Source organism: Aricia agestis, chromosome 16 (assembly GCF_905147365.1).
Source record: "Aricia agestis chromosome 16, ilAriAges1.1, whole genome shotgun sequence".
Lineage (NCBI taxonomy): Eukaryota > Metazoa > Arthropoda > Insecta > Lepidoptera > Lycaenidae > Aricia > Aricia agestis.
The window spans coordinates 6,039,192-6,063,515 of NC_056421.1; the positions used below are offsets into that span (position 1 = coordinate 6,039,192).

At 38.6% G+C, this 24,324-nt stretch overlaps 3 protein-coding genes across 8 annotated transcripts in view; 1 reads left to right on the forward strand and 2 right to left on the reverse strand.

Annotated features, from left to right (window-relative positions):
* The window catches only part of LOC121734917 (apoptosis-stimulating of p53 protein 2-like), a 353,717-nt gene extending 346,431 nt beyond the window's left edge, over nucleotides 1-7,286 (forward strand). For 4 of the 6 annotated variants that reach the window (XM_042125559.1, XM_042125560.1, XM_042125557.1 and 1 more), the window contains 9 exons: nucleotides 1,159-1,312; nucleotides 1,555-2,388; nucleotides 2,497-2,847; nucleotides 3,010-3,654; nucleotides 3,770-3,852; nucleotides 4,850-4,965; nucleotides 5,304-5,405; nucleotides 5,874-6,073; nucleotides 6,989-7,286. In XM_042125559.1, the coding sequence (XP_041981493.1) occupies nucleotides 1,159-1,312; nucleotides 1,555-2,388; nucleotides 2,497-2,847; nucleotides 3,010-3,654; nucleotides 3,770-3,852; nucleotides 4,850-4,965; nucleotides 5,304-5,405; nucleotides 5,874-6,073; nucleotides 6,989-7,021 (2,518 nt within the window). In that variant the 3' untranslated portion in view covers nucleotides 7,022-7,286. The remainder of the gene's footprint in view (nucleotides 1-1,158; nucleotides 1,313-1,554; nucleotides 2,389-2,496; nucleotides 2,848-3,009; nucleotides 3,655-3,769; nucleotides 3,853-4,849; nucleotides 4,966-5,303; nucleotides 5,406-5,873; nucleotides 6,074-6,988) is intronic. The other 2 variants (XM_042125556.1, XM_042125558.1) reach the window with 2 other exon arrangements.
* Nucleotides 7,287-7,743: 457 nt separating this feature from the next.
* On the reverse strand, nucleotides 7,744-12,637 carry LOC121734920 (odorant receptor 85b-like). Its single transcript, XM_042125562.1, has 7 exons — nucleotides 12,450-12,637; nucleotides 11,693-11,876; nucleotides 11,370-11,466; nucleotides 10,484-10,585; nucleotides 8,530-8,618; nucleotides 8,220-8,286; nucleotides 7,744-7,882 (listed from the first exon to the last, which is right to left on the reverse strand). The coding sequence occupies exons 1-7, from the start codon at nucleotides 12,586-12,588 to the stop codon at nucleotides 7,814-7,816; spliced, it is 747 nt and encodes a 248-aa protein (XP_041981496.1). The 5' UTR covers nucleotides 12,589-12,637; the 3' UTR covers nucleotides 7,744-7,813.
* Nucleotides 12,638-17,516: 4,879 nt separating this feature from the next.
* LOC121734919 (proteasome subunit alpha type-3) lies at nucleotides 17,517-20,129 on the reverse strand. The gene is made up of 5 exons (XM_042125561.1): nucleotides 19,953-20,129; nucleotides 19,579-19,785; nucleotides 18,883-19,131; nucleotides 18,392-18,504; nucleotides 17,517-17,716 (listed from the first exon to the last, which is right to left on the reverse strand). The coding sequence occupies exons 1-5, from the start codon at nucleotides 19,971-19,973 to the stop codon at nucleotides 17,539-17,541; spliced, it is 768 nt and encodes a 255-aa protein (XP_041981495.1). The 5' UTR covers nucleotides 19,974-20,129; the 3' UTR covers nucleotides 17,517-17,538.
* Nucleotides 20,130-24,324: the final 4,195 nt, after the last annotated feature.

The following is a 24,324-nucleotide window of genomic DNA, read 5'->3' on the forward strand; positions in this document are numbered from 1 at the left end:
TTGGTCACGAATGTTGAATATTGGGAAGAACCTCCTTCATTTTTTAACCTCTATGTCGATCATTGAAAAATGTGACCATTATTTATTTCAAAACATGAAAACATAATCCTAAGTTTTATTCGATGTTTTGAAAATTTTCCGGTATTGTATAAACTTAGAGAAAAGAGATTTGCTCCAATTAGCGTCATAGCTCTTTGATATATTTTGGCTTAATTAATATGTACTTGTTCAGATATTTGAAACTTTTGCGTCGCCGGCATAATCGCTTTGCAAATTGCAATCAAAGCTGTTAATTTCAAAGCTTTTATAGTCAAGTTTTTATCGTTCAACTCTAGTTGGTACTCAACTTATATTAATTAAAGCTCGTTATGTTTCCAAGTGTCTATGGTTCTAATTGCGAGGGTGAAGCAAGAATTAAAATTAATTGTTGCATTTGCCTTATTACGATAACCTTATTTTATTATGAAGTAGCCCCTGACTCGATCACTTAATAAAAAAAGTAAATTAATAAAAAAAATCAAAAAACCCGACTGCAAAAAATGTTAACTAAAAAGAACGAAACAAGACCTAATTCTGCCGGAGGAATCGAATCCATGTTTTAATTGATACGACTCTTGCTTACGTGTTTCATGCCAGGATGAATAGAAGGTTACATAGAAAAATGAAGAAGAAGAAATTGGACTACAACATGCAGTCGGAGGCATAATATTTTATGATTTATGAATTAAGTAATGTTAAACTTGGTGCAACATGCCTCCGACTGCATTTTGTTAAACTTGTAAGAGCGCTAAACACATAACCCTCCTGGCAGTCGGGTAATAATAATTAAACTTAAGGCGCACAAAACGAAAGTTAAGAAAAGAAACAAAAGTAGAAGAAGAGAATATTTTAATAAGTAGTGCAATTGAAATTGAAAGAAGGATTTAAGTGATAACGTTACAATTTAAAATACTTTTGGCCGCAACGCGATGCGTACAAGCATTTCTAAATTTGTATGGATTTGATAGATTTACAAGCCTTCTCACGCAATTGAAATCTGTCAATTCAGTACCAATTTAGAAATGCATCTACGCGTCCCGTTGCTGTCTGAATTGACCCTTTATTTGAAGAAAAATGTACTAGAATAATAAATTTACAATTTTATTTTAAAATTTTCAGGACCAACAACGCGGCACCATTGCAGCAGCTGCCGTACTCCGGCAACCCTGGGATTAACCAACCAAAGAACCAACAGGCGAGAGGGAACGTCGCCGCCATAGAACCGTACAACCACGTGCCGCACGCCCAGAGCGTACACAACGCTAATTTTCAGGTATTTTGTGCTGTTTCATGTCTTTAATATTTGCATTCCAGGTATTTAAATTCTATTGCAGTTGAGTGAATCCGGTTTAGACCGATTAAAAGATATCTACCACACAGGCAACCGACAAGCAAATAATTTCGTTGGTTTTCGCAAGGCCGAAGATAGTAGGACTAGAAGAGACCAGTCTAGGCAGCAAAAATTGTTTGCACATTTTATTCCACTGTCTTAATAATGATATCCTTTTTTTCCAGCAAATGAAACAGAATGTAATACAAAATAACGTGCCATTGAAGCAGCTGACTCAAAACGATAACATGCAGAGCCATATGACCCAGCAAGAGGCGCACTTCCTTCATCAGAAGCAGATGATGAATCCGTTGTACAACGGTAACTATCCCCCGCACATTCAAGCTGGGGACAACCAATACCCAGGCCAGTATCCAAACAAACACGATGTAAATGTCTTCACTCAAGTACAACAGGGAATCACAAATGCGTACGACCAGAAAACTGTATTCGATCATATCAAGTATCCGGATTATCCCAAACAACCCCAATACAGCCCCAATAGTACTAGCAGTTCGAACAGCAACCAAGCTTCGAAGGACCAGAAAATCAATGAGCAAGAATTCCCTCCAGAATTTGCGGCCAGCAAAACGGATCCAAAATACCAAACATTGCCTTATAACACGAAATTCACACAAAATAATGCTAAATTAAAAGCGCCCGACGTCAATGGAAAAGGCAGTGAACAGGACCTTAAAAACCAGAATGCAGCCAACATAAATCATATGACGGTACATTCCACGCCGCTCTCGGTCGTCAACAAAAGTTTGGCGACGCCTCTAAGTCAAATGGAAACATATCAACAGGAACACGCATATCAATTGCAAAAATCGGATTCAACAAGTAGATATAGTCACGAAGGGAAGGAGAACAACGCATATCCCCAAAATTCTAGAATAAGTCAAAATAGTCAAAGCAATGAAGTCAAAAACACCGAGAAGAGTCAACAGGGTAACGCTTTCAGAGGAAGCACTCCGAGTTTGTCGAGCACGTCCACCGCCAGTAGTTCTACATTCGGGGTAAATATTTATACTGTTACTTCCTCATTGCTTTGTCAATCATCATTATCAATTGCTTCGTTCACTTTAGCTGTATCACCTGTAAATATCATCACACATTCATTGCAGAAACCCGTATCGAGTGTTGCACCCACATCAGTTCAGGTCGCTAGCGGGAAACCGTCACCCATCTATCAAACATCCTCCACTAAAATTCAACCGGTCCAACCGCAAACCGTTCAAACCCAATCCGTACCATCGAATCATGTAGCTAACATGAGTTCCCAACCCCAGATCGTCAGAAACACAGCATCAGGATTGTCGAGCACCCCTAGTTCAAACTTCAGCGGCCAGAATGCGTCATCTCAGAGCATTATGTTGTCGCCACCACAGAGCGCGAGCACGCCATTGTCGACTCCAGACGTTAGTGGAACAGACAAGTCACCTAAGCCAGCCCTACCTCCGAAACCAACTATCAAGGTTTGTACCTTAATCTTCTTACTGGATCACAACATACTTGTAAATTAAACGAGGTCCTTTTAGCAATTTCAAGAACAAAGCACTTTTAATTTGAAGTAACAAATACAAATTACAAACACTCATTCATAATAAAGGTCATAACTAAACTTCTTTTTTTTACAGACACCACCAAGACAATCGGTAAACCACGACGTAGGCTTCAGTCAGTCAGCCGAAACAGTCAACATGCCTACAATATCAATACCAGATTCATCGAATGACAGCGAAAATCAAAAAGAAAGCAGCAACGGAAGCGCAAACAATGAAATGATCATAAAAGCTAGACCTCTAACCATTAGAAAACCCCCTCTTAGCGAGCAGCCGAAACTAAGAAACGCAAATACCGTCAAAAACGGAATCAGCGTTAACATGAACCGACGCATCGAAATGCCTCCAGCATTCTTATTCCCTGAAATGGACCACTTAACTTTAGACGCAGCGAACGAATTACAAAACGGCCTAAAGGAGAATAAACAGAAAGATGAAGTAGATAGAGCATTAAACAATAACATATCTTTGAGTCCTAATGAAAGACAGGAGGAGAGCAAAGATAATGTTGCTGATATAACAGAACAAGTGAATTCCGTAGATTTGAACGGTCAAGATTCTCAGAGGTCTGAGAATGTTTTGAGGCGGTCAAAGAAAGGTAACCTGAAGCAAGGAGGCAAGGCTCCTTTAGCCAGGCGAGTGAGCTTCGATCCTCTAGCGCTTCTGCTAGATGCCAGTTTGGAGGGAGAACTAGAACTCGTCAAGAAAACTGCAACCCAGGTAATTTGTTCAATACAACATTGTGTTAAATTATCACTTGAATGATGTTTTATCTGGAAATATACCCAAACCTTGTATGACTTGTAAATTACGATGTCCTGTGGTAATATTTTAGGTACAAAACGCCAGCGCAGCCAATGATGAGGGTATTACAGCACTACATAACGCAATATGCGCTGGACATTTTGAAATAGTCAAGTGAGTATATATAATAATACTATTTTGTGAGCAACTAACAACTTTAACGACACAACAACAGCTAAAGCTATTCCAGCAGATGGCATTGTTAAGTAACACGAAGTCAATGAGTGTTTGCTATACCGAGCAAAGCTTGGTCATCCAGGTACTATTTACTTATACAGGGTGCAATTAAACCTTCCTGCCAAATTTTGATATATTGATCCTTGTTAAAAATAAAAATACACGTATTTTTTCTTTTATAGTCACTCAGTACTAAAATGTTGAGAAATAGCACAATAGACATAACGACCAGTAGTTCGACTGCAAAGAGACGGACAGGTTTCAATATCTATCAAATTCGTCGGGTTTCACTAGGATTATGAACGGAATATGCCTCGCGTTGGCTGATATAATACATTTTTAAATATTAAAAATAAAGTTTTCAAAATTGGATTCTGACAATTTTAATCGCATGTGCCAAAACACAAACAACAATACGACCAAAGAGGAACACGTCCAGCGAATATGTCATAGTTTTAAATTCGTAGGTAACAAGTTAACAACCCTAGCGACGATTTTCGTCATAATACGTCAAATTTAAAAATTTCAACATCAGTTCTAAGTCGGTATACTCTATCATTCTGTCTACTCTGGAAATAGCTTCCGAAAGTTATCCTAAAAAACACTACAATTAATGGACACGATGCGTCGGCCGCGCGTGACATGCCCCCGCGCGCGCGCCTCATCCCGCGCACCCCTTCTCATTCCCCCGCGCCGCGAGTGACCATTCTGCAACGATTTTAAATGGGATAAAATATGTCATTGAAAAAAAATAACACCCACTTCTTTTTTTTGTAAAATGGACTCTCCTAATGATACCTAAGCCCTGGAAAAAAATTGGCAGGAAGGTTTAATTGCACCCTGTATACTTACGTATGTCCCATTCCGCGAAGTGGCAGTGTTTTTATTACCAGTGCTTTAAAAGAATGATTTATTCATTTAAAAAATGTTTCAGATTCCTAGTAGAACTAGGGTGTGATGTGAACGCGCAGGACTCTGACGGCTGGACCCCGCTGCACTGCGCCGCGTCTTGTAACAATCTGCCTATGGTGCGATTCCTAGTCGATAATGGTAAGAAAATAAGCAATTATTATGATAAAAAACATGCACAAATTACATTATCATTTAAAAGGATAGCATTCTAGGTTTGTTTGTGCAAATTGTAGCGTCGTAAAAGCGACACCTTTCGCCTAAACCGTAAACTTCAAGAGACCCACTTTGGATGAGTTTTGAGCATGGGCTGGGCATTAGCCCAGCCTTATCACAATTCACAAATCACAACTTAGATTATCTGGGCATTGAAACCCGACCTAATGGGATAGATCCACCAGCCTAAGAAACAATAGGCATTATTTAGGGTTTGGATTTTTGGAAAAAACTTTCTAAACCATTGTATATTAACATTTCAGGCGCTTGTATATTCGCTACCACGCTATCGGACCACGAGACTGCGGCGGAAAAATGTGAAGAGGACGAGGAAGGCTTCGACGGCTGCTCAGAGTACCTTTACAGTGAGTACACTATATTATCAGTACAGATTTAATAGTACATACATACACGCATTGCAAAATCCTGAAACGGAGCTAAAAGTAATTTAGATATTTCCGACAGTTTTACTTTATCAATAGATGGTGGTTATTCGACGCCACATTGTTTCCAAGTTTTGTCATAGAGGGCGCTTTTACGTGTAGTTTCACTAGTATTTCTAGTAGATGGCGCTACCCGAACTCGTGTAATTATAAACTGGAACGCCAAAATTTGTTTATCGCGCGGGAACCGTACCGGGATAAATATTAACTAAACCAGGATAAATATTAACTAAAATATATCCTATGTCCTTTCCCCTGACTCAAAGTATCTCTTATCTCCATACCAAATTTCAGCAAAATCGGTTCAGCGGTTTGGGCGTGAAGAGGTAACGGACAGACACACTTTCGCACTTATAATATTAGTATTAATTAAAACATTAACCCTTTCAGGCGTCCAAGAGAAGCTCGGTATAATGAACGGCGGTATAGTCTACGCGGTGTTTTCATACACGGCGGCTCGCAGCGACGAGCTGTCGTTCGCGAGCGGCGCGCGGCTGCAGGTGCTGCGGAAGGGCGACGACAGTGAACGCGAGTGGTGGTGGTGCCGCGACGACAGACAGGAGGGCTACGTGCCTAGGAACTTGCTTGGGGTGAGTATTTGGTATTGATTGGCCTTTACAGCCAGGGCCGGATTTATATTTTTTACTAGCTGTTACCCGTGACTTCGTCCGCGTCAACAAAATGTAAAATACATAGGTAAAAAATAAAAAATAAAAAAAATATCCTCCTCCTTTTTGGAAGTCAGTTAAAAAGTAGCCTAAGTTACTCCTTATTTATCTGCCAATAAAAGTCCCGTCAAAATCGCTCCAGCCATTTCGGAGATTAGCCGGAACAAACAGACAGACATACAGACAGACAAAAATTCTAAAAATTGTTATTTTGGTGTAAGTACCGTCTAATGCATGTAGTAAAAAACGATTTTAATATTACAAACAGACACTCCAATTTTATTTATATGTGTATAAGTGTGTATAGATGAGTATAGGCCACTTTAATTTCGCCGCCCCTGTGTACGAACTCTGCCATCCTAGGACGCTGCTGCCCCCCATAGGACGCCATAGGACGCTGCCGCCCATAGTCCATGACCTATAATAGTGCCTATACATAAATCCAGGGCTGCTTACAGCGCGTCCCCATGAAACATGGCGCGGCGTCGGCACCGTGGCACGAACGTGCACTGCGCGCGGTGGTTCACCTATTCGGTGAAACTTCCGAACAAAAATTGCGTTCCAAACTTAAACGAGACTTATGAAAATTTCTATCAAAGTCGCGTAATGCTAATATTGTCAGATTTCAAATTAACTGAATAGGGGCACGGGGCGGCGCTAACTTAGTAGTAGAAAATAGATAGTTTAATTTGATATTAGTTATTACTTAACAAAATACAAGCTTTCAGACATAGAGCAAATTACAAACTTAGTTGGAACTAGGTAATTTTAGGTTAATATAATGTTTAAAAAGTCATTTGATAATGATTCTAATTATTTTCTCTTTTTTATTTCCAGTTATATCCGAGAGTAACCCCCCAGCAGGAATGAAGTCGGCCTCTATTTTCCCTCTACTGTAAATACATATAATTATTATTTTTTATGTATTTATATCTGTATAATCTAATATTGTATACAAGTTTTATCAGATTTTAATGATATTTTGTAAATATTTAACGAAGAAAGTTCAAAACGATTGAGATTATTGTACATTTTATAAATACGAGTCATCTGTAATTGGTAATGTTTATATTCTGTAGGTCTCTGAATATATTGTGAAATATTATCGACAATACAAAGTAATAATGAACAAGTTTATGGTGATTTTATTTTTTAATAGATAGCTTGGTTTATTTTAGAAGTCACAGGATAAAAAAAATAAGGAGAAATGTTATGAAGCGATGTTTGTACGTGAGCCAATGTCGTCAACTTATAAACTAACTATAACAATTTACTACATCTATATCTATATTCTATATCTATATATATAAAACTCAAAGGTGACTGACTGACATGGTGATCTATCAACGCACAGCCCGAACCACTGGACGGATCGGGCTGAAATTTGGCACGAAGTTAGATGTTATGACGTAGACATCCGCTAAGAAAGGATTTTGATAAATTCCGACCCCAAGGGGTTCAAATAGGGGATGAAAGTTTGTATATAATAATATTTCTTAACGCGGGCGAAGCCGCGGGCAAAAGCTCGTTCAAATATAATCTCAATAGTACCTACACATAGTAATGAATCTCGTGAGTCGTGTGCTATGGTGCTTAATATGGTGTATTTTTTAATATCCAAGTGTTGAATAATTTTGGAGTTTCTGTCGAAGGCCTTGTAGATTAATCCAACTCCATGTCTTGATACATTTGATTGAGTAGACTCAAGTACGACCACGACGTACTCAATACCTACAAACAAAAAAAAGAAATGTAACTAAAAATAAAAGTAAATATCATAATTTCACGTTTAATACTTTTAGTTCCAGTTGGTAATAAACAATAGCTATGTCCACACTGTGCACTTTCATCTTCAATTTTCGTCATCAACTTTCATATTGGCGCTTTCAATAATTGCATGCGTCGAGGAACGCAACGCCAATATTGTCATTTTTGTTTTTTGGATATGGTCAGAGGGCATGCGTCGTGAGCATGCCTCACGTTCGCTGTTGACTGCGCTATAACGCATGCCCTTGACGGACAGAAAAAGGCACAGTGTGGACAAAGCTATAGTCAAAACATTTCTTACCCTTGAAAACATAGCAAGAGTCAACTCTGCGAAGCCCATCGCTGTCAAAAAACACGGTTTCTGAGCCCTGCAAAATAAGTAAATGAATTTTGTTAATTTCGTTTGTGCGACAGAATATCCTTTCAGAGTTACCTTTGAACCTATTTTATGCGAAACAGAAAAAACCCACCCAGTGACAGCTGTTCTGAGAAAACACAAACTGTCATTGAGTGGGTTGGTTCAGTTTTGCATAAATACGTCCCTTGGAAGAAACTTTATAGCGATAGTAAAAGGGTTAGTTTCAAAGTAAGTTGATAGTTTTTATTCTTACCTAGCTAGTATAATAGCGATGTATTTCTGGAATTTCACAGATCTGTTGTACCACAGGCATTCGTATGCAGCGCTAGCGACACCGGAACTCTGAAAACATAAGATGAGATTATAATTAACTTCCAAACTTTACCGAAATATAACGAGTATCAGTTTACTTAAATGTGTGACATTATTATAAAATAAAAATATTTTGTATTACAATGGGGATTGTCCATTTTTTTTTAAATTTTGCTCATTACAAAAACATTTCGAGGAATAAGGTCAGTGATCGTTTTTCTGTATATAAAAGAAAAAAATACCCATTAGTTACTTATATTTTTGAACAAATATGTTTAACCTTAGTTTGACCTTCAATGGCGTTAAATTAGCAATAAATTCGACCAACATTACGTTTCGAACTTTTGGTAAGCTTCTCGTATCAGCTTTCACATAATGAGAACTTGTATTTGACGAAACAGCCATTATAAATAAGATTGAAAGGAAATTTAAAACATTACAGAGGTCAATTAGCCGCCGATGATGACGTCAGAGCGAAACTTTAAAAATTTATGGAGAAAAAACTAGCCAATGAATTTCAAAATTATTTAATTTATATTCTTAAAATACCCTATTTTAACGAAAAAAAAAATATAAAAAGTACATGTGATTTTTATTTATTTATTTATTTATTTATTTATTTATTTGTGTTAGGAAGACCAACAGCTATCAATAAAAAATAGTAAATAACTTATACTAGAAAATAGGAAGCCAATTACAGGTCCTCACAAATAGATATTATACAGGATGAGTAACAAGTTCAAACATAACAGGCGCCACATACTACTAGGTATATTACAATGTGTAAAGTGAGACTTATTACTAAAGAGTCACAAATACTAAAATTTAAGCCTATACGTAAACATATTCTAACGTAAGTAACAAACACCGAATAAGGCCAATATAAGTGACAGTTGTATGACCAAACATTACTGGAGCAAGTATTCATAAAGCAGTCGCTTGGCTTTCACAATGCTAGTAGAAAACAGGTCTAAGTCTAAAGATTTAGAAATATTATTAAAGTTATTACCTGCGCGCAAGATAAATGAATTCTTACGGTAGATATGCCCGTTGCAGACGATGCGCAGTAGCTTGCGCAAGTACTAATACTAAGCATATATTTTCATCGTGTGAACGCATTTTGCTTAGTGAAAGTGCGATACGTTTGAACGCTGGCGCAAGTACCTGCGCAAGTACTCGCGCAAGCTACTGTGCATCGTCTGCAACGGGCATTAGTCGAAACTACTGGTACAAATATAGGGGGGTTAAATCTAAAAATTCTAGAGGGTACATTTAAATTAATTTTTTCTAAAATTACGGGAGAATCAATTTTATTGGAGGCAATCTTTAAAAGAAAAACTAAGTCGGCAACATCGCGTCTGATCTTGAGCGGAACCAGATGTTGACGTTTACACATTTCAAAATAATTATCGGAATCGTAGTGGATTTTTAAGCGATAACAAAGGTAACGAACAAATTTCTTTTGGATGTTTTCAATACGATCAATATAGTCATTATACATAGGATTCCAAACTTGCGAGGCGTATTCCAATTGGGGACGAACATAGGTACAATATAATGTTTTAATTGTTTTTAAATCTTTGAAAGACGATGCACACCTTAGCACAAAACCGAGCGCTTTGTAAGCTTTAGATACTATTTTTTGGACAATGCCCATTTGTATTGTGTACAGTGCTCCCAAAGTGATAATGCGCATATAAGTTTTCGAAAATTTTCGGCAACGGTCGTATTTCCAGAGCGACGGTAGACGATATTGCATTTTCTAATTGCATTTAAGATACATGTATTAGTCAAAGTTCGTCGTGATATTCCTGTAGCTTTTGTAACACGGTCATAATTCACGATCAGTCATGCGCATTATTAATTTTGGAGTACTGTAAGTATTTATAACTTACAGTGTCAGCTAAAAGTTGTCCAGGATAAGCCAGAATGAATATCGCAAACATAATCCCGAGGGCTGCCGTCAGATTTCTGGCTACGGGAAGTCCGTTGTCTATCTGAAAAAGATTTCATTTCAGCACTAGGACTTGTATAGTATGATTCATAACTGGCATAAAAGTTTTTATTGTGTCGCTAAAAGGCAATCAGCTACAAAGCTTTAAACTATTCGTCACATATTAGGCGTTAGTGTATACTATTTTATTATTTCTTTTGGCCTCATTAAATTAAGGTTAAGTCATCTATAACGGATGCAAAATGCATCCGTTATGGATGACTTAGGTACATAGTATTTTGCGATTCAAGTTTATGCTTGGGTAACCGTACGATTATGTAGGTCCCAGAAAATACTGTACGTCTAAGGCTGGTATAAATAGTCAGTACTCAAGAAGATGGAACTGGGCTGGTCACGTAGCTCGAAGAACAGACGATCGCTGGAGTAAACTTACTCTGGAATGGAGACCAAGGCTGGGAAATCGGGGTGTAGGTCGACCTCCAACTAGGTGGGACGACGATCTCCGCTTAGTTGCAGGCCCATGTTGGATGCGAGTAGCAGGAGATCGGTCATCTTGGCGTTCATTAAGAGAGGCCTATGTCCAGCAGTGGACGACTATAGGCTGATATGATGATGATGACTCAAGATGCATCTCTGTCTCAAGACACGGTTCAGGCTCTGTGATTGGTTGGCTGTCAAAATTTGGACCAATCACAGAGCCGAACCGCGTCTTGAGACCGGGTCGCATCTTAAGTACTTACTGACTATTTATACCAGCTTAAGTATTTTCAGGTAGTTTACAGAGATATTAGTATAGATACTTATGTAGGTAATCAATAAATATTTACCACAGATAAAAATCCAAAGCAACAGATGACCACGGAGGAAAACGACACCTGCGTGAAAATAACTGCGCCAAAAATGTCGTCCAGTCGTTTTGTGAGTCTGAAATATAAAAATAAAAAAAACATTTTGTTAGTACTTAAATCAAAATAGATTTTCAATAAAAAATATTCCTACTATAAAAATGAAACAAATAGTTAAAATTATTTATGAAGAACAAACAGACTGTAGACTGCCAAAAAAGTAACCTTTATTGTGGAAAAAAGAGAAGTAAAAACGTTCCTTCCACTTAAGCTTGAATTGTAAATTGTAATAAATTGAGTTAAACCTCAAAAGTTTTTGATGTGTAACAACTATACTTCTTATGTCATCGCAACTTTCGTCCCTGTCTTTGTTGTGTACAATGTTTCTCAAATCGTTCTGTAGTAGTGTGAGTAGTGCGCTTACGTCGAAAGTTAGGGCCACTAACACGAAGTCACACGATATGTAGATACACATGTGTATGGCTGTACCTAAAAATAATATTTGTTTAGATTAAAACATAGCATTATTGTATTATGAAATTCTAGATGTAACCCGTATTAATTTTATAACTAAGACGAATCTAATGATACCTCTCAAGCTCAAATGCAACAAGTTGTTTTCTCCGAGCGTACCAAAAAAATTACGAAAAACATATCCCCTCGAGTGCATTCTTGAATAACAGTGGTCCTTCACAAATTGTTACCTTTTATTACTATTTATACAGCTATATTCATAGCACCTACTACATTAATATGAAAGCATTAGATAGGTACCCTAGGAAGTCTTAGGAAATATTTTTGTTACTTGTGTCAGAATGTATTCCTAAGAAAATAGCAATACTACTACCAGAGGCCAGAGTGTGAGTTTTTGTTTCACATTCGATCGTGAATGCGTTTGGCGTTTACTAAGATTTTGTATGGGGTTTGTACAGCGCCATCTAGCGACGCTCACGGGAGTGAGTCCAGCTCCCATACAAAATCTTAGTAAACGCTAAACGCGTTCACGATCGAATGTCAAACAAACAACTTTCACTCGGAACACTGATTTTAAAAAAAACTTACACGTAAACGCAAAGTACGAGTACGCCAACGCGTACTGGTAGTGGCTGGTGAGCCAGCAGAAGAAGTACACTTGCACCGGGAACTCGTACTGAGCGGTGTCGCTGGTGTTGATGGAGTAGATCGTGACGAGGAGCGGCATCAGCTCGAACAGCCCCAACGCGACTATTGCGCAGGTTATGTACGCTGTGAGAATGGCGTAAGTATAATATAGTGGTTATTAAGTACGCTGTAAGTACATACTTACAGCTTACTATAATATAGTAATAAAATCGAATTCAAACACTATTTCCCTATCGTGGGATCACCTTCAAAATGTCTTCTTTCTAACAAAAAAAGAATAATCAAAATCTGTTCATAAATGACGAAGTTATCCGCAAACTGAAAGAAGTAGCGTTTGTGTTGACAACTACATGTATCGCCATCTGTTGTTCAATAGGAATATCGAGTTTAGGATATATAGTACCAGGAGAGCATAAACTGAAGGAAGTAAGCCTTAAGTTCGCAACTACATGTGGCGCCATCTGTTGAACTCATGGTACGAAAATCAATACTCCTTGTGAATAACAGATGGCGTCGCAATGTTATATAGTTGTGGACATAACAAGCTCCTTTCAGGTTATGCGCTCCTAGTACTTTTTATCGCAAAAGAAATTGATTCGTTACACTGTTACAGCGCCATCTATTGCTCACTAAGAATACCGAATTTGTGATAAAAAAGTACCAGGAGCGCATAATCTGAAGGAAGTAGGTCAAGTAGGCCGTTTGGCTATTTTTTAATTAATCCGCGATACCATTAATTTATATACCGTTTCCGAGGATTAGAATATACACGCAGGACGCACGGAAAGTGAAATAATTTAAGGTAAAAAGTACTAGGAGCGCATAACCTGAAAGGAGCTAGTTGTGTCCAGAACTATATTATTATGTTGTAACGCCATCTGTTGTTCCCAAGAAGTATCGATTTTCACACCAGGCGTACAGCAGATGGCGCCACATGTAGCTCTGTCAACGAAACGAAATACCCTCTTTCAGTTTATGCGCTCCTAGTACTTTTTATGCTAAATTCGATTCTATTGAACAACACATGGCGCCACATGTAGTTGTGAACTTAAGGCTTACTTCTTCAGTTTATGCGCTCCTGGTACTTTTTATGCTAAAATCGATATTTTTAGTAAACAACAGATGGCGCTAATTTTTACTGATTTTATTTTGAATTATGATTTTTTAACTCATCTCGTAGACCGTAGTATATTTCAACAATTATACAAGGTTTAAAACTTTTTAATCGGGACTTAACGCGACTTATTCAAGTAGTAACGCTACTACGAATACATACTTTTTCTCGACGTTTCGGCCGTGTTGCAACGGTCGTGGTCACGAGGGGACTGCAGGAGCGCGACGTCTTCGTTTGCACCGGGCGGTCTGTTCTACGACTATCCTCGAATTGTCCAATATTTGTGTTCCAATTATACAAGGTTTGGTTAAACAAATTGCAAATATATTAGAGATATGATTTGCCTATCTCTGTAAATATAAGGGGCGTTAAAAATAATGAAAAACACACAATGTTCTAGAAATGTTCTAGAAAATGTCTTTATTTTATATAATTTTATTTTTCGAAGTAACTTTTCAAATTTTTCACTATAAGTACATAGTTATTTTTAAAAAATCTTCATCTTGAGTTCATTATTCTTTACGAAGAATCGTTTACGGCCGCGCTCATTTCTTTATCTTCAAATTTCGTGTCCTCTCAAGTTTCGCAAAATGCAGCAAAGGGTTAGAAATCACTAGGAACCATGTCTATCATCATCATCATCTTCTATCTGCCTCCACTGCTGCCATGGCAATTGCAGATTTGTGCGCCAGCGCGTTGCATTGACGGAGCACAGCTTTTACTTTTTCAATTTTTCAATTTTTTCCTTGCTTATGTTTTTCCTTCACTTTTGATCATCATTATCATAGCTGGGCTCAAAAAGCTGAGCCCAGATCTTGCCAGAAGACGGTTGGGTCTTGAATTTCTTTGATATGAAAAGTTGAGTTCTTTTGTTTTGATGCTTCCGTTAGCATCCTCGGCCTCAGTACAAACGCGCGGATGCCTTTTTCATTCCTAAACGATCTTGCAGAACGCTTTGCACACTACTTGAAATCTTCAAATCTTCAGCTATTCAATGGACTGTTACAAGGAATATGAACCACTCTCGTAAATAAAAAAAAAAGTTCCATATTTATACAAGCAAAGGTATTGTTACGTGCTAGGGTTCGAAGGATTTGGAGAGAAAGACCTGCTGACTCTCTTGAAGACTTTATTCACGAACTCTAAGACACACAAAGCACTATGTCCAAACGCTAAGCAGTAGGTCCAAACACTTAAGCACTATCACTGTCCTAGGTCGTAGCCAAGTCGTAGGTTCCACTAGAATCGCTTTTTGATCACTTGTTTTCACTTCGAAGTCGTCTTGAATCTTGATGATAGCTCGTATCGAACTGAATTGCCGGCTCGTTTACCTATTTATATGGCCCGAGACGCTTTCTGGAACGTTCCATTCTGGATCGTACCTAATTCACGTAAACAAGGGTTGGACTTTTCTAGAAAGCACGCGCAGCTAAACATACACCTAACGTCATCTAGTATTGAGTAGGGGATTTATGTTGTCTGTATATCTTACTGGATTATAGCACGGATTTCAATTTTATACATTTTGAGCGAGAGACACGTTACCAACAAGTAATTATTATGCATCTGACACCTGACACAGACGAGTTTCCGTAATTAAGTTTTTTTCAAGTCCCCATTACTACATGAGACCTGAGGGTACTTGAAAAAAAAACTTGAATTGGGGGTAGTAGATGTTCAAAAAGTACTTTACAATGTCGTCAGTCTCACAACTTTTTTTTTATTGTTTTTGACACTGTTTAGGCAGTGATATTACTATTGATTAATGACATAATCTAAAATCTAAATCGAAAATTCATTACATGTAGGTGTGACTGTCCAATAAAAGCACACTCACCCATTTAGAAAAGTTATGTTTTTCTACATTATTTTTCAACCTAAACGTATAACTCAAGCGGTATTAGTCTATAATGTGTGATGGATTTTATCATACCTTATTAAGGAAAATAAACCCACCATTATCATACAATCTCAGGCGGCGAATCCAGTCATTCAATGTCACTTCATTGTCACCCTTTAGGTCCCTCGGCCAGACCTCGCCTACTTCAAATATCACTTGTCTGATTTGATCTCTCTTCGAAGCCGCCACGAACATTTTAACAAAATCTGCTTGGAACAAACCAATATTAAGAGTGTTCCATACAATTTTTGTAAAGGTGCCGTAATAATAGTTCCATGAGAGAAATAACTAAACTCCTTTAAAGTGTTGAAACTTGTAGAAATTTTGCGACTAGTGTCATAGTTTGCATCATCTGAAGTACTATTAACATTACAAATTCGAAAGTGTGTCTTCAAACCTCTTCAAACTTAAAAAGCTTAATCAATTTTGATGGGTATGCAAAATATACTGCACATACTGTATGTGTGTGATACTGTAAGCCCCGGGATGTGACTGTAAGTTAGTGTAAGTTTAATCCCAAAAAAATTACAGTTCCTGATATATGAATTTCGGCGCAACATCTATCTTCTTCTTCTTATATATAAAAATGGATTCTCAAATGTATTAGTCGCGCTAAAACTCAAAAATGGCTGAACGGATTGGGCTAATTTTAGTCTTAAAATATTCGTAGAAGTCCAGGGAAGGTTTTAAAGTGACTCGAAGTTCACCGGGACAGCTCGTTAGATAATAAATTCAAAACATACCTTAGGTGAGACAAAGGCATAAGTTCTAAACATTTTCAAATTATATGTGTCCTTGTCTTACCAAAGGTACGATAATATCTCAAAAAACTTATAGTAGCTTACCTTGTAGTACCATAAAAGTGCTTGGTATCGCATTAACGACTTCAAGAAAGCTGGCCCCAGTTCTATCCTTCCGAAAAAGATACAAAATCTGTCCAATTAACATCGGTATGACAAAACAGCTGAACAGCATTAGCCTTCCATGCTGCGCCAAAAAGTAATTATTCTTGTCAGCAAATATATTTATTCCTATAAACTTTATCATATTCACATGTCGAATAAATGTGTTTACGAAATCTTTTGGTAGCACATTAAGATCCATCTTGTTTGAGAAACATTCATAGTAATGTCGGCGCTTGGTCAATAATCATATTTATATACTGAAGATCCGATAGTATGGTAAGCAAAAAATATAATATAAATCGGTAGAATAGCATTTAAATACTCATATACTAATAAACACATAAATACACTGCCTGTCTTTCATTTACTTTATTTGCTAACCATATGCTGCATTGGTATTTCAAAATTACCATCAATTATACGCCAGAGGGCACTGCTATTTTCTAGAAAACTTACCCCTGTAATTTCAAACTACAAGAATCATAAATTGTATGTAGAAAATATTAATACGACGTATATTATAATGAATATAGAATTAAAGATATTAAAACTTACGTGCTGCTTCACTTCTCATTTTGTATGAAGTATTTGTGTGACTCAAATATCGGACCACGGTCCGATATTTGTAGCTATAGCTATAGGCACTTGCCTCGCTTGTTTTACCCCAGCAACGAGACCAGAGTGCTTAGTCAAAATGCTTCTTCAGTTTCCATACCGAAGTTAGATGTCAAAGATGTGTGGAATTTGACATAACGCATAGCAAGCGCCATGACACTTAGGGATGCGTTACATCAAAACCCATACATTTTTGACATCTAACTTCGTTATCGAAACTAGCAAATTCATCTTGACTAAGCACTCAGAGTGCTTAGTCAAAATGTTTCTCCAGTTTCGATAACGAAGTTAGATGTCAAAGATTCGCCAGCGACATGACACTCAGCGATTTTTTACATCTAACATTGCTTTCGACACTTTCGAATACATTTTGACTACGCCTGAAGTCGACCACTGTGCCCCCGCTTCCACTTCCGTTGTGCGCGACCTCAATCTACTCTTACTATAACTACGTCAAAACTAAAACCACCACAGCAAATACTAGAAACATTTAATTCACATCTCTCCATCATCCGAGTCCTCAATATCGACTAGTGCCTGTTTGGCAACATTCTCCGCTTCCGTGGCGACGTGACGCGGCACCATTTCATGACGGCCCTTCGTGTCCTTTGACACCCAGGACAGTTCCAGCTCAAACTGCCTGTCCTTCAGCTCATCGTGGATTAGGTATATACTGTAATGAGAAGGATAATGGTATTAATATGAGGGCATTAGTAAGCTTTTATAGGATTAGGTATGTACTGGAATATGAGAAAGGTGGTATTAATATGAGGGAACTAGTAAGCTTTTATAATATTACTAGATGACGCCCGCAACTGCGCTGCGTCAAAATTCTTTTATCGTGAAGGAACCATACTTTTTTGCGGGATAAATAGTATTACATACTTCATTTCTAGGGATTTTCGACAAAATCTGTTCAGCGGCTTAGGCGTCAACAGAAGGAAGCCAGATAGACAGACACAATTTGCATTTATAAGTATGGAATTACGGGGCGAAGTTACGCGGGTCAGCTAATAAACAGACCTAAGCCCACATTAACATTCATTAACATTAACACAATAAAAATTAAGAAATTTACAAAAACGCCTGATTTTTATCTACAGTTGTTAGCTGCTGATGATAAATTGTGATTTATGACATTACATTCTCATCCATGTCAGCTTTAAAAAAAAAAGATAATCAAAATCAGTTAATTTAAGTATTGTTGCTACAATGACACACGGACAGATAAACAGACATGTCTAACTTACAACACCCCCTTGTTGAAAATGATATTTTCTGTTTACTAAAAATGTTAAGTTGTACGCAAAACAAAAATTCTATTAATATATTAAAGATTAATACTTACATCCTAGCGGCTTCCTTAACTAAATCCTTTACAGTGAGGTCAGCTAACTTCAGTTTTTCAATTTCAGTCTTTGCTGCCTGCTTCGCTTTGCCAACCGCACATCCAAAGTATGACTGGAATGATAAAACAATGAAATAAAATTACACGACATTAGAAGAGCTGCAGTTGCATTGCCAGCCTTTTAAGAGAGAATAAACTCTCTCATTGAAGAAATTACTTACTATTCATTATTTCCAATGATTTTCTAAAATTTGGATCAAATATAATGTAGGTGTATATTATGTTCCTCCATAGCGGAGGAACATATTATACACCTACATTTTTACACTGTGGCCTTGGATCGGCAAGAGATTATTTAAAAGTTGTAACAGAAGCCATTTAGTGGCTTATTTTAGTAAATATACAACTTACGTGTCAAGTCAATTTTAACATTTACAAGAATAATTCACTATTTTCTTAACATGAAACCATAAGAATTAAATTTCACTTACAAAGGATACACCACTTGGCTCCAACATGTACATCTGAGGTCCATCATGTTCTGACCATGTTCCCATGATGACTGCGCAACCGTACGGACGGACAGCACTGTACAGGGTGTATGCGTGCATGTACATTGACACACGCTCGTTCAAGTACTTAAGTGGGACTGGGATGCCATACTGTGATCTGTAGTTGGAGGCCTCAGAACGTGCTGTCTCGACTATTTGCCTCGCATCTGAGATTAGGCCAGATACTGCCTGAAATGAGAAGTATTGTAGGATGATTTAAAAACACATTAAACATTTAAATAAGTTATCAACACACTAACAATGGACACCTTAGACTAGAAGATACACAGGGATACAGAAGAGATGTAAATATGTTGCTAATAATAGCATAAAATGCCCATAATAAAAGATGATAAATAAAAGGTCTTGCTCTAAAATCTTGTATATTGGGAATGAACAAAATATTTATTTAAAGCTGACAGTTTATAAATATTTTGTTCATTTCACAGTTCATTCACAGAGATATTTGATACCTGCATACTTTTGCAGTTAACAAATTGCCTCCGAACTATATAATTCCTAAAGTACTTTAGCGTGAAAAGGCATCATGTTTTCAATACCATAATCTTTTTATGTGTATTATTTATAAGTATAGGCAATAGAAGATAAATTAAATTAATATCCTATTTCACATACCATGCCAACATGTTCATCAATATGGAAGATCCTTTTGTTAGCACCAGGTTCGTACAGTTTGGAGGTGACCAATTTCTCAACAGCAAACACTACTCCATCTTTCCCTCGAAGGCCAATTACAGTCCCCGAATTCTCCACAGCTTTGGCAGCATATTCCACTTGAAACACTCGGCCGTCCGGGGAGAATTGAGATGCTGATAGGTCATACTGAAAAGATGAGTATGCACTTTTACATGATTGTAACCTACAACTTTTACAAGTAGGTTGTCAGTTGTACACATAAAACAATAAAAATATAGTCAATTTTGATATTAAAGCAAAAATATCAAGAAGTAAGAGGTTACTCTTGTTTGAAAGAAACAGAAATAACTTACTCCTGTCCCGATAGAACTCATTGTGAATTATACGATACTGTAACTATAACAATTGTTTAAGGTCACGTTTTATTAATTTATTATACAAGGTTTGCGTTAACTATCAAAAGTTTCTAAAATTATTTCTAACTTCGATGAAAATTGTAATAATTTACAAAGCTTTTTTGCCGGATGACAAGCAACTTCGAATGACATTTATATTTTTTAATTTCCTACGTCTTCTTAGTTTTTTTTATTTTTAATTTTACAAAAGTCATTGTCTGTCATACATCTAATTCATTGCAGCTAGTGTCAAGTAAAAAGGCGGGAAAAATGAATTCTTGTAAAAGTTTTGCCGGACAGTCGAAAAGGTAATATTTTGTAATTATTGTGATAATTATTGAGTTGTTAATGTGTAGAATATTGGTTGAATATTCGTTATCGTAGACAAGTGAGGGAGGGAGTAAAATCGGCCAAGTGCGAGTCGAACTCGCCCACCCTTCGGTTCCGTACTATTTTAAAGCAAAAATATGCAAAAATTGTGTTTTTTTTGCATAAATATATTATTAGCTAAAAATCGTACCCCAGAACAGGTAACACCGATCCCCACCACCCTACTATATAAGCAGAAGCATAACTAGGCAAGGGCCTCTTTGCTGCCCGTTCTTCGTTCGGTAAGGTGGTTATTTTCGGTATTACGCGTTCTGGAGGTTAGTCTCTTTTTTATATTTGGTCTATTTAGTAACAGCGTTTTATTTTAAAAGTGTTCAAGTGATTATTGTGATCTGTGTGTGTAATAATTAACGATTGTCTATTGTAATATAAGATTAATTAGTACACTTGCCAGCGACGCATCTACAGTAATTCTTTCGGATTTTCGGATCCTAATTCGCGAATTCAAAATTATAGGTCTCGGTCTGAACCTAGCGAAGTGTGAGCTTTTCATCCCTGATGCTTGTGAGGACAGAGACGGAATAATATCCAGTTTCAAGTCCGTCGCCCCATAATTATCAGTGATTGAAAAGGATTCACTTTTCTCTTGGGTTTACCTATTCTAACCGATTCCTTTTCGGATTAATTAATATATAAATGAAAAAATAAGAAAATTTTAGTGAAAGTTAAGACCGTCTTCTCCAAATTAACAGTCACATGGCATTTACTTTGATTCGATTTTGTTTATTCGTCCCCAAATTTACCTATGTCTTGCGGTGTTGTCAGCTCTGGAAGTTTCCACAACTTATCCATAGCTTAGCTGATGACACCCTAAAACACAAGCTTTCCATAATTTTAAACATCAAATTTGATGAATGCTCCTGGACCCAAGCTACACTCTCCGTAAGGTTCAATGGCATGCAGGGAATACGAAAAACATCAGACACAGCTTCACCGGCGTTCTTGTCTCCAGTCCACGCAAATCGCACAATAATAACCAGAATTTTAGAGCCCCCGTCTTGCCCTTTGCTGTCGAGGCCAAGGATTCCTGGGACATTGCTAGTGCCGGCAGTAAGGTCCCCGAGAACACATCTTCCCAAAGGCTCTGGTATGGGCCCGTCTGCGAACTGGTGCGTAATAAACTGTTAAACACGTCTACCAGCGTCGCCGAACGGGCTCGACTTTTGGCTGTGGAGACTTGGAGAGGTGGGAATCGGGAGTTTGGCTGCAGGCACTATCATCTAAAAACACTGGAACATTACCGGACCGTAACACATGCCGCTTAGCCACTGCCCTGCGTCTTGGTGCTCCCCATGTCGTTCCCCATCAGTGTGTTTGCGGCGAGCACGTAGACAGTTACGGTCACCACGGGTTGTGCTGCTCGCGAAGCCTAAATGAATGAATTCGTCGGGCTCTTGTCACTGCCGGTATGCCAGCTATACTGGAGCCCTCCGGTTTGGTGCGCGACGATGGGAAGAGACCCGACGGAATGACCTTGGTCCCCTGGAAAGTAGAACGGGCCCTTGTGTGGGACACTACTTGTGTCGACACATTTACCCCGTTCCATGTCCAGGGAACCTCGAGCTAGAGAGGAAACCGGAAGCGGCACAATAATATGAAAAACCCACGGAGATATTCTCATATTTGAACCGTTTGGGGTGGAAACCCTAGGCGCATGGGGTCCGGCGGCACATAAGCTTTTTAGACAGATATCTAAGAAGTTTATTATATAGCCACCCCGAGACCCCAGAGCCGGGAGCTACCAGGCACAGCGGATAGCAATTGCCATCCAATGTGGCAATGCTGTCAGCTTGCTAGGCACTCTGCCAGATGGGGACGACCTGGGGAAGTTTTTCTTTTTATAGCTTCATACTTTAAGTTTGTATTTTTTATTACTGTTTAGACTTTAGATTGTTATCTGAATCTATCTTTGTTTAGCTTATATCGTCAATATTCTGTCAATGTATATTTTAATTAAAACTTATATTAATCCAATTATTAAGTAGGCACTTACTTAAATATTTTGTGAATATTCCTGTCGACTTTGTTGATAATATTATCAACTATCAAGAAAAAAAGTTGTTATAGTACCTTTGGGAACAGGTCGACGGAGGCGTAGGCCGACCGGATTCGCCCCAAATGAATCTCGTAGGCAGTTGAACGTACCACGTATATTTCAACACATACACTATATGTTATTGGTCGCAGTATACATGTACTTAGTTAACAGCTGGTAGAGATATATACACAGTAGCTACTACAGAGTTAAACCGCAATAATCACAAAAGCCTCGTATTTTTCTCGGTTACTTCGTGCCAAGTGAGAGAGGGAAAAACCGGCTGTCACTAATGACAGGCCGTCTTCTTCTCCCTCATGCTGTGCAACGCACGCCACACCACCCCCCCACGGAGAAGGATAACCAGGTATTTGCACCCAAAAAGGAGGTTTTTAATTTAAAAATAAACGTAGTCGTTTTGGTTCTTAAATCTTACAGTGCGACCCGCTCTAGAGGTCCTTGGAAGACTTTGTAAGGGTACATTAGATGTGGGTGTAGCAGGTATACGTGTAGTGGGTAAAGGAGGAGGACTTGAAGCTTTAGTAAATAAAGGCGTGGTTGTTGCGGGTGGGGATGGTGCAGGAGGGGAAGATGCAGGTGGAGAAGGTGCCGGTGAAAAATGTGCAGATGGAGAAGGTTCAGGCGGAGAAGGTAATTCGGTGAAGGCCGGTTTTATACGATCCGCGCTCACCTTCACATCTTTGTTGTTGATGTGTAGTGTGATTGTTTTTCCGTCTGTAGAGTGTTCGACGATTCTGTACGGCCCATTGTACGGTGGTTGTAGTGGTCGTCGAACACTATCATCTCTTAAGAATGCGTGTGATGCCTGTGTTAGGTTTTTGAAAGTGTAAGCGCGCGGCTGTGTGTGTTGTGTGCCGGGGTTGGTCGTAGCTTCGACATTCTCTGCCGAAGGTCTACGACGAAATCCGTGGATGTGAGCTGTTGTGAGGTGAGTGATGTGTCGGAATGAATCATTTCGCCAGGAATGCGCAGCGTCTCACCGTAAAGCAATTCTGCCACGGTAGCTCTGAGATCTTCCTTGAAAGCTGTACGCATGCCCAGCAAAATGAGAGGAAGGGATGAGAGCCATGAGTCCTCATGGCACATTAACGCCACCTTGAGTTGTCGGTGGACTCGCTCAATCATGGCATTAACACACGGATGGTAGCTGGTGGTCCTGGAGCGCTTTATGGCGCAAAGTTGTAATAGTTGGTGGAACAGGTCCAATTCAAATTGTCGCCCCTGGTCGGTAGTAATAGTTACGGGAACGCCAAAACGAGCTATCCAGCCATGTAGGAAGGTGTTCGCTACTTCCTCTGCTGTGATGCCCACCATTGGCCATACTTCTGGCCAGCGGGTGAACCTGTCAATGGCTGTGGGACAGTAGCTGTAGCCTTTGCACGGTTGTAGAGGTCCTATGATGTCGATGTGGACGTACTGCAGACGGGCCGAAGGATTGTCAAAGTGTCCTATAGGTGAAAGGCTGTGCCTTGTTACCTTGCTTTTTTGACAAGGGATGCAGCTTCGTGCCCATTCGCGGCAGTCTTTCTGGACAGAGGGCCAGACAAACCTTTCGGACACCAAGCGTGCTGACGCTCTTGCGCATGGATGACGGAGTTTGTGCAGCCTGTTAAAAATTGCACGGCGGAACGCGGGTGTTACATACGGACGCGGTCGGCCCGTAGACATGTCGCACATTATGCTTATTGATGTTCCGGGAATAGGTACTTTTTCTATTTTTAACGAGGAATTTGATGTGAGGTAGCGCAACTCGTCGTCTTGAAGTTGGGATACGGCCAGAGCTTCATAGTAAGAGACGATTCCGTGGAAAAAGGACACAGACGCAATAGTGTCTTTTTTCCAGGTAATTTCTTTAAATAATGTAAAACATATTTTGTACTTACT

Coding starts and splice junctions, on each gene's coding strand:
- LOC121734920 (XM_042125562.1), bottom strand. CDS start 12,588: ATGCCGCTCCTCGTCACGATCTACTCCATCAACACCAGCGACACCGCT. Junction 11,877..12,449: donor CTCGTACTTTGCGTTTACGT/GTAAGTTTTTTT, acceptor TATTATTTTTAG/GTACAGCCATACACATGTGT. Junction 8,619..10,483: donor GACAACTTTTAGCTGACACT/GTAAGTTATAAA, acceptor TTATGTTTTCAG/AGTTCCGGTGTCGCTAGCGC.
- LOC121734919 (XM_042125561.1), bottom strand. CDS start 19,973: ATGAGTTCTATCGGGACAGGA. Junction 19,786..19,952: donor TGAGTTCTATCGGGACAGGA/GTAAGTTATTTC, acceptor TCATCTTTTCAG/TATGACCTATCAGCATCTCA. Junction 19,132..19,578: donor TTGATGAACATGTTGGCATG/GTATGTGAAATA, acceptor TTCTCATTTCAG/GCAGTATCTGGCCTAATCTC.